Source organism: Heliangelus exortis, unplaced genomic scaffold (assembly GCF_036169615.1).
Source record: "Heliangelus exortis unplaced genomic scaffold, bHelExo1.hap1 Scaffold_285, whole genome shotgun sequence".
Lineage (NCBI taxonomy): Eukaryota > Metazoa > Chordata > Aves > Apodiformes > Trochilidae > Heliangelus > Heliangelus exortis.
Window position 1 is genome coordinate 1 of NW_027285962.1, and position 9,764 is coordinate 9,764.

General features: G+C 57.5%; 1 protein-coding gene across 1 annotated transcript; it reads right to left on the reverse strand.

Annotated features, from left to right (window-relative positions):
• Window positions 1-632: 632 nt before the first annotated feature.
• EIF1AD (eukaryotic translation initiation factor 1A domain containing) lies at window positions 633-4,420 on the reverse strand (the record flags this gene model as incomplete). The annotated part of the gene is made up of 4 exons (XM_071732663.1): window positions 4,320-4,420; window positions 3,517-3,625; window positions 2,106-2,214; window positions 633-730 (listed from the first exon to the last, which is right to left on the reverse strand). Coding segments are annotated over exons 1-4 (397 nt in total), but the record flags the coding sequence as incomplete, so codon positions are not given.
• Between the last annotated feature and the right edge of the window lie 5,344 nt (window positions 4,421-9,764).

Genomic DNA, 9,764 nt, shown 5'->3' on the forward strand with positions numbered 1-9,764 from the left:
TGGGGGGGTGACACAAAGGGAGGGGACATCGTGTCACACGTGGGGGGACAAAGGTGACACGAGGGGGGTGGGGGAGGTGGCAGTGGGACAGGGGGGGGTGACAATGGGGGGGGGGAAGGTGACACAAGGGGGGGCCATAAGGTGACACGTGGGGACACAAAGGTGACACGAGGGGGGGGGTGACACAAAGGGGGGGGTGACACGGGGGACACAAAAGTGACACGGGGGAGGTGGCAGTGGGGACAGGGGAGGTGACAATGGGGGGGACACGGGGGGGACATCGTGTCACAGGTGGTGACACGGGGGGGACACAAGTGACACGGGGAGGTGGCAGTGGGGACAGGGGAGGTGACAATGGGGGTGACACGGGGGGGACATGGGAGGGGGACATCGTGTCACATGTGGGGGACAAAGGTGACACGAGGGGGGGGTGACACAAAGGGGGGGGTGACACGGGGGGGACATCGTGTCACACGTGGGGACACAATGGTGACACAGGGGGAGGTGGCAGTGGGGACAGGGGGGGGTGACAATGCGGGGGGGTGACACAAAGTGGAGGGGGGTGCCACAGGGTCACACGGGGGGGGGGGACACAAAGGTGACAAAAGCCCCCCAAAAAAAACCCCCAAAACCTCCCCCCCCCCATTTTTGTCCCTTCCCCCCCCCCCCATTTCTGTCCCCCCCCCCCACCCCTTTCTGGGGCCTCTCCAGGGGGGCGAAAGCTTCGGGCCTGGGGGGGAAAAGGGGGGGGAAAGACCCCCCCAGGGGGGTTATTTGTGCCCAAGGGGGGGATTTGTCCCCAAGGGGGGGGAGTTGTTCCCAAGGAGGGGGATTTGTCCCTGGGGGGGGGGATTTGTCCCCTGGGGAGGGGATTTTTTCCCAAATGGGGGGGATTTTTTCCTAAGGGGGGGGGGGATTTGTCCCCAAAAGGGGGGGATTTGTCCCCAAGGGGGGGAATTTTTTTCCAAGGGGGGGATTTGTCCCCAGATGGGGGGGATTTGTCCCCTGGGGGGGGGAATTTTTGTCCACAGGGGGGGGATTTTCCACAGGGGGGGGGATTTTTTCAAGGGGGGAGGATTTATCCCAAATGGGGGGGGATTTGTCCCCAAAAGGGGGGGATTTGTCCCCTGGGGGGGGGGAATTTGTCCCCAGATGGGGGGGATTTGTCCCCTGGGGAGGGGGGATTTTTCCCAAGGGGGGGAATTTTGTCCCCAAGGGGGGGATTTGTCCCCAGGGGGGGGATTTTTTCCCAAAGGGGGGGATTTGTCCCCTGGGGGGGGGAATTTTTGTCCACAGGGGGGGATTTTCCACAGGGGGGCGGATTTTTTCCAAGGGGGGAGGATTTGTCCCCAAATGAGGGGGGATTTGTCCCCTGGGGGGGGGGATTTATCCCCAAATGGGGGGGGATTTGTCCCCAAAAGGGGGGGATTTGTCCCCTGGGGAGGGGATTTTTTCCCAAATGGGGGGCGATTTGTCCCCAAATGGGGGGGATTTGTCCCCGGGGGGGGATTTTTTCCCAAAGGGGGGGATTTGTCCCCAGATGGGGGGGATTTGTCCCCTGGGGAGGGGGGATTTTTCCCAAGGGGGGGAATTTTTGTCCCCAAGGGGGGGATTTGTCCCCTGGGGGGGGAATTTTTGTCCACAGGGGGGGATTTTCCACAGGGGGGGGGGATTTTTTCCAAGGGGGGAGGATTTGTCCCCAGATGGGGGGGATTTGTCCCCAAATGAGGGGGATTTGTCCCCAGGGGGGGATTTTTTCCCATTTGGGGGGGATTCTTTTCCCAAAGGGGGGGATTTGTCCCAAATGAGGGGGGATTTGTCCCCAGGGGGGGATTTTTTCCCATTTGGGGGGGATTTTTTTTCCCAAAGGGGGGGATTTGTCCCCAAATGAGGGGGGGATTTTTCCCCAGGGGGGGGATTTTTCCCAAGGAGGGAAATTTTTGTCCCCAAATGGGGGGATTTTTCCCAAGGGGGGGAATTTTTGTCCCCAAAAGGGAGGGATTTGTCCCCAAATGATGGGGATTTGTCCCCAAAAGGGGGGGATTTGTCCCCAAGGGGGGGATTTGTCCCCGGGGGGGGGTATTTTCCCGGGGGGGGGTCCCTACCAGAGCCCCTGGCGCTGCAGGAACCGGATGTGGGGGGGCAGGAGGATGAGGGAGATTTCGGCTTTGACCTTTGACCCCTCCTCGATGGGGTCAACCAGGAGGAAGTCACCTGGGGGGGGGAGGGGACAGAAAGAGTTGGGGACATCGGGGGGTGACATGGGGGGGCTGGGGGACAATGGGGGGAAGGGGGACAATGGGGGGTGGGGGACAATGGGGGGGAGGGGACAATGGGACAGGGGGGTGTCAGGGGGCACAGGGGGTATCAGGGGGGTGTCAGAGGGTGACAATGGGGACATTGGGGACAGGGGATGACAAGGGGTGCCAGGGGGTGTCAGGGGGTGTCAGGAGGGTGCCAGGAGGTGACATTGGGGTCAGGGGGTGTCAGGGGGTGCCAGTGGGGACAGGGGATGTCAGGGGGGGGTGACATCGGGGACAGGGGGTGCCAGGGGGTGCCAGGAGGTGACATTGGGGACAGAGGGTGTCAGGGGGTGTCAGGAGGGTGTCAGGGGGTGCCAGTGGGGACAGGGGGTGTCAGAGGGGGTGACATCGGGGACAGGGGATGACAAGGGGTGTCAGGGGGTGTCAGGAGGTGTCGGGGGTGACATTGGGGACAGGGGATGACAGGGGGTGTCAGGGGGTGTCAGGAGTGTCAGGGGGTGTCAGGGGGGGTGACATCGGGGACAGGGGATGACAAGGGGTGTCAGGGGGTGCCGGGGGGTGCCAGGGGGTGTCAGGGGGTGTCAGGGGGTGTCAGGGGGTGTCAGGGGGTGCCAGGGGGTGTCAGGGGATGTCGGGGGGTGTCGGGGGGTGTCAGGGGGTGTCAGGGGATGACAGGGGGTGCCAGGGGGTGTCAGGGGGTGTCAGGGGGTGCCAGGGGATGTCGGGGGGTGTCGGGGGGTGTCAGGGGGTGTCAGGGGATGACAGGGGGTGCCAGGGGGTGCCAGGGGGTGTCAGGGGGTGTCAGGGGTTGTCGGGGGGTGTCGGGGGGTGTCAGGGGGTGTCAGGGGATGACAAGGGGTGCCAGGGGGTGCCGGGGGGTGTCAGGGGGTGTCAGGGGGTGCCAGGGGGTGTCAGAGGGTGTCAGGGGGTGTCAGGGGGTGGCACTGGGGACAGGGGGTGTCAGGGGGGGGTGACATCAGGGACAGGGGATGACAAGGGGGTGTCAGGGGTGTCAGGGGGTGTCAGGGGGTGTCGGGGGGTGTCAGGGGGTGCCAGGGGGTGCCCGGGGGGTGTCAGGGGTGCCGGGGGGTGTCAGGGGGTGCCGGGGGGTGTCAGGGGGTGTCGGGGGGTGTCAGGGGGTGTCGGGGGGTGTCGGGGGGTGCCGGGGGGTGTCAGGGGGTGCCGGGGGGTGTCGGGGGGTGTCAGGGGGTGTCGGGGGGTGCCGGGGGGTGTCAGGGGGTGGCAGTGTCACCTCTCTTGATCCAGATGTGCCTCCGGAAGCGGGGGGGCATGCTGCTCAGGAACCGCGTCCCCTCCGCTGTCTGCACCTCGTGCAGGTTGTTCCCGGGGGACCCCAACACCTGGGGACAGGGGGGGGGGACATCAGGGACACCAACACCCCCCCCGTGCCCCCCCAACACCCCCCCATCCCCCCTACACCCCCCCCCATATCCCCCCCTCCCCATGCCCCCCCCTCATATCCCCCCCCACATCCACCCGGATCCCCCCTTTTCCCCCCCCATATCCCTCGACCCCCCCCATTTCTCCCCCACCCCCCCCATATTCCACCCCTGGACCCCCCCTTTTTCTCTCCCCATCCCCCCCTCCCCCCCCATCCCCCTCTTTTCCCCCCCCATCCCCCCCAAATCTCCCCCATATCCCTTCCCCTGGACCCCCCCCTTTTTCCCCCCCTAATATCCCCCCCCCATCCCCACATCCCCCCATGTTCCCTCTTTTCCCCCTCCCCACCCCCCCTTACCCCCCCGTATCCCCCCCATCCCCTTTTTCCCCCCCATCCCCCCTTTCCCCCCTTTTTCCCATCCCCCCCTTTTCCTCCTCCCCATCTCCCCCATGTCCCCCCCCACCCCCCCCCCCATTTCTCCCCCATCTTCCCCCTCATGTCCCCCTTTTTCCTCCCCCATCCCCCCCTTTTCCCCCCATATCCCCCCCCCATCCCCCAAATCTCCCCCATCTCCCTTCCCCTGGACCCCTCCCCTTTTTCCCCCCCCCTCCCCCCCCCCCCCCCCCCCCGTCCCGCCCCTCCCCCACCCTCACGATCCTCTGTCTCGGGGCGGGCTCCACGCGCTCCTCCAGCAGCTCGCGCACCACGTGCTTCCGCTTCGTGGCGCGAGACATGGCGGGGGGGGGGGGGGTTCGGTTCGAGTTCGGGTTCGGGGGGGGGGGGGGGGTCCGGAGGATGAGGGGGGTTCGAGGGATGTGGGGGTTCGGGGGCTGAGGGGGTTCGGGGGGAGGGGGGGGGGGGGGGGGGGGGGGGGGCCCAGAGGTTCGGGGGGGTCCGAGGGGTTCGGGGGGGGGGGGTCCGGGGGATATTGGGGTTCGGGGGATGTGGGGGTTCGGGGGCTGAGGGGGCTCCGAGGGGTTCGGGGGAGGGGGGGGGGGGGGGGGTCCAGAGGTTCGGGGGGGTCCGAGGGGTTCGGGGGGGGGGGGGTCTGGGGGATATTGGGGTTCGGGGGATGTGGGGGTTCGGGGGCTGAGGGGGCTCCGAGGGGTTCGGGGGAGGAGGGGGGGGTCCAGAGGTTCGGGGGGGGAGTCCGGGGATATTGGGGTTCGGGGGTCCGGGGAATGGGGAGATTCGGGGGGGTCTGGGGGGTTCGGGGGATGTGGGGGTTCGGGGGCTGAGGGGCTCCGAGGGGTTCGGGGGGAGGAGGGGGGGGTCCAGAGGTTCGGGGGGGGAGTCCGGGGGATATTGGGGTTCGGGGGGTCCGGGAATGGGGAGATTCGGGGGGGTCTGGGGGGTTCGGGGGATGTGGGGGTTCGGGGGGCTGAGGGGCTCCGAGGGGTTCGGGGGGAGGGGGGGGGGGTCCAGAGGTTCGGGGGGGTCCGAGGGGTTCGGGGGGGGGGGTCCGGGGGATATTAGGGTTCGGGGGGGGTTCGGGGAATGGGGAGATTCGGGGGGGTCCGGGGGTTATTGGGGTTCGGGAGGGTTCGGGAGCTGAGGGGCTCCGAGGGGTTCGGGGGGGGGTCCAGAGGTTCGGGGGGGGGTCCGGGGACTCCGGGGGGTTCGGGAGATATTGGGGTTCGGGGGCTGAGGGGCTCCGAGGGGTTCGGGGGGGGGTCCGGGGGATATTGGGGTTCGGGAGATATTGGGGTTCGGGGGCTGAGGGGCTCCGAGGGGTTCGGGAGGGGGGTCCAGAGGTTCGGGGGGGTCCGAGGGGTTCGGGGGGGGGGGGTCCGGGGGACTCCGGGGGGTTCGGGGGATGTGGGGGTTCGGGCAGGGTCCGGGGGGGGGGTTCGGGGGATATTGGGGGGTTCGGGGAGTTCTGGGGGGGGTCCGAGGGGTTCGGGGGATGTGGGGGTTCGGGGGGGGTCCGGAGGATGCGGGAGGTTCGGGGAGGATTCGAGAGGGATCCGGGGGGGTTCGGGGAGTTCTGGGGGGGGGTTCGGGGCTCCGAGGGGTTCGGGAAGTTTGGGGGGTTCGGGGGTACCGGAGGATTCGGGGAGTTGGGAGGATTCGGCGGTTCCGGTTCCCGCCCCCCCCCCCTCGGCTCCTCCCGCACTTCCGCGTCTCGTGCGCCACTTCCGGGAAGTTCCCGAGGGCCCCGCGCGGGAGCGGGAAAATATAAAAAATAATGAAATGAAATAAAATAAAATAAAATAAAATAAAAATAAAATAAAATAAAATAAAATAAAATAACGTAAAATTAAATTAAATTATATTAAAACAAAATTAAATAAAACAAAATTAATTACAATAAAAATAAAATAAAATAAAATAAAAAATAAAATAAGCTAAAGCAAAATAAAAAATAAAATAAAACAAAACAAAATAAAAAATAAAATAAAACAAAACAAAATAAAAAATAAATAAAACAAAACAAAATAAAACACAATAAAAATAAAACAGAACAAAATAAAAATAAAATAAAGCAAATTAAAATAAAACAAAAAATAAAATAAAATACAATAAAAATAAACCAAAATAAAATACAATTAAAATAAAATAAAACAAATAAAGTTAAAAAATAAAAATAAAATAAAACAAAACAATAAAATACAACTAAAATAAAATACATTAAAATGAAATAAAATGCAAATAAAACCAAATAAAATATCATAAAAATACAATAAAAAAAAATAAAACAAAACAAAATAAAAAATAAAATAAAGCAAAATAAAAAATAAAATAAAACAAATTAAAATAAAACAAAAAATAAAATAAAATACAATAAAATAAAACCAAAATAAAATACAATTAAAATAAAATAAAACAAAATAAAATAAAAAATAAAATAAAAATAAAATGAAACAATAAAATACAATTAAAATAAAATACATTAAAATAAAATAAAATGCAAATAAAATAAAACCAAATAAAATACCATAAAAATACAATAAAATACAATAAAAATAAAATTAAACAAAAAAACCCAAAATAAAATACAATAAAAAACCAAAACAAAATAAAAATACAATTAAAATAAAATAAAACAAAACAACATAAAATACAATAAAAATAAAACAAAACAATAAAAATAAAATAAAAAGAAAATAAAGAAAAGAAACCAAAACAAATTAAAATAAAACAAAAAATAAAATACAATAAAAATGAAACCAAAACAAAATACAATTAAAATAAAATAAAACAAAATAAAATAAATAAAATAAAAATAAAATAAAACAAAATAAAATAAAAAAATAACATACAATAAAAACAAAGTAAAGCAAAATACAATTAAAATAAAATAAATGTAAACAAAATAAAATAAAATGCAAATAAAGTAAGCCAAATAAAATACATTAAAAACTAAAATAAAATAAAATAAAGCCAAATAAAAGAAAATACAATAAAAATGAAATAAAATAAAATAAAAATGAGGAAAAGTAAAATTAAAAAAAAAAAGATAGAGGAAAAAAAAAATAAAAAGAGACAAAAAAAAGAAAAAGAGCAAAAAATTCCCTAAAATAAATCCTGAAAAATCAATCCTGGCCCAGGAGCATTTTTGGGGAATTTTGGAGCTGAAATTATCCCGAAAAAATTTTTTTTTTGTTTTTTTTTTTTTAAATCACCTCTGATTTAATCCCGGGGACTTTTGGAATTCTCAGCTCTCTCCCGATTTTCCCGTTTTTCCCTCCCGGCTGAAATATTCCATAAAATTTCTGTTTCCTGGAATAAACCCCCCCACGGCACCAAAAAATTTGGGTTACGGGTTTGGGACTGGGAGTACTGGAAGGGACTGGGAGCACTGGGAGGGGATTGAGGGGGAACTGGGGGAACTGGGAAAGGGACTGGGAGCACTGGGAAAGGGACTGGGAGCACTGGGAGGGGGTTGAGAGGAAACTGGGAGCACTGGGAAGGGCACTGGGAGCACTGGGAGGGGATTGAGAGAGCACTGGGAAGGGACTGAGAGGAAACTGGGGGCACTGGGAGGGGATTGAAAGGAAACTGGGAGCACTGGGAGCGGGACTGGGAGCACTGGGAAGGGATTGAAAGGAAACTGGGAGCACTGGGAAGGGCACTGGGAGCACTGGGAAGGGACTGGGAGCACTGGGAGGCGATTGAGAGGAAACTGGGAGCACTGGGAGCGGGACTGGGAGCACTGGGAGGGGATTGAGGGGCAACTGGGGGAACTGGGAAAGGGACTGGGAGCACTGGAGGGGACTGAGAGGGCACTGGGAGCACTGGGAAGGGATTGAGAGGAAACTGGGAGCACTGGGAGCGGGACTGGGAGCACTGGGAAGGGATTGAAAGGAAACTGGGAGCACTGGGAGGGGGACTGGGAGCACTGGGAGGGGATTGAGAGGAAACTGGGAGCACTGGGAAGGGAACTGGGAGCACTGGGAAGGGACTGGGAGCACTGGGAGGGGATTGAAAGGAAACTGGGAGCACTGGGAGGGGATTGAGGGCACTGGGAGGGGATTGAGAGAGCACTGGGAAGGGACTGAGAGGAAACTGGGGGCACTGGGAGGGGATTGAAAGGAAACTGGGAGCACTGGGAAGGGACTGGGAGCACTGGAGGGGACTGAGAGGAAACTGGGGGCACTGGGAGGGGATTGAGAGGAAACTGGGAGCACTGGGAAGGGCACTGGGAGCACTGGGAGGGGATTGAGGGGGAACTGGGGGAACTGGGAAAGGGACTGGGAGCACTGGGAGGGGACTGAGAGGGCACTGGGAGCACTGGAAGGGATTGAGAGGAAACTGGGAGCACTGGGAGCGGGACTGGGAGCACTGGGAAGGGATTGAAAGGAAACTGGGAGCACTGGAGGGGGACTGGGAGCACTGGGAGTGGATTGAGAGGAAACTGGGAGCACTGGGAAGGGCACTGGGAGCACTGGGAGCAGGACTGGGAGCACTGGGATGGGATTGAGAGAAAACTGGGAGCACTGGGAAGGGACTGGGAGCACTGGGAGGGGATTGAGAGGAAACTGGGAGCACTGGAAATGGCACTGGGAGCACTGGGAGGGGATTGAGAGGACACTGGGAGCACTGGGAAGGGCACTGGGAACACTGGGAGCAGGACTGGGAGCACTGGGAGGGGATTGCGAGGAAACTGGGAGCACTGGGAGCAGGACTGGGAGCACTGGGAGTGGATTGAGAGGAAACTGGGAGCACTGGGAAAGGGACTGGGAGCACTGGGAGGGGACTGAGAGGGCACTGGGAGCACTGGAAGGGAGATTGAGAGGAAACTGGGAGCACTGGGAGCGGGACTGGGAGCACTGGGAAGGGATTGAAAGGAAACTGGGAGCACTGGGAGCGGGACTGGGAGCACTGGGAAGGGATTGAAAGGAAACTGGGAGCACTGGGAGCGGGACTGGGAGCACTGGGAAGGGATTGAAAGGAAACTGGGAGCACTGGGAGGGGGACTGGGAGCACTGGGAGGGGATTGAAAGGAAACTGGGAGCACTGGGATGGGATTGAGAGGAAACTGGAGCACTGGGAAGGGCACTGGGAGCACTGGGAAGGGATTGAGAGAGGACTGGGAGTACTGGGAAGAGGCTGAGAGGAAACTGGGGGCACTGGGAAAGGGACTGGGAGCACTGGGAAAGGGACTGAGAGGGCACTGGGAGCACTGGGAAAGGGACTGGGAGCACTGGGAGGGGAATGAGAGAAAACTGGGAGCACTGGGAAGGGACTGGGAGCACTGGGAAGGGATTGAGAGAGGACTGGGAGTACTGGGAAGAGGCTGAGAGGAAACTGGGGGCACTGGGAAGGGACTGGGAGCACTGGGAGTGGGACTGGGAGCACTGGGAGGGGATTGAGGGGGAACTGGGGAACTGGGAAAGGGACTGGGAGCACTGGGAGGGGATTGAGAGGAAACTGAGGGCACTGGGAGCAGGACTGGGAGCACTGGGAGGGGACTGAGAGGGCACTGGGAGCACTGGGAGGGGATTGAGAGGAAACTGGGAGCACTGGAAATGGCACTGGGAGCACTGGGAAGGGATTGAGAGGCAACTGGGAGCACTGGGAAGGGCACTGGGAGCGGGACTGGGAGCACTGGGAGCACTGGGAAGGGGTACTGGGGACACTGGGACCATCCCTGG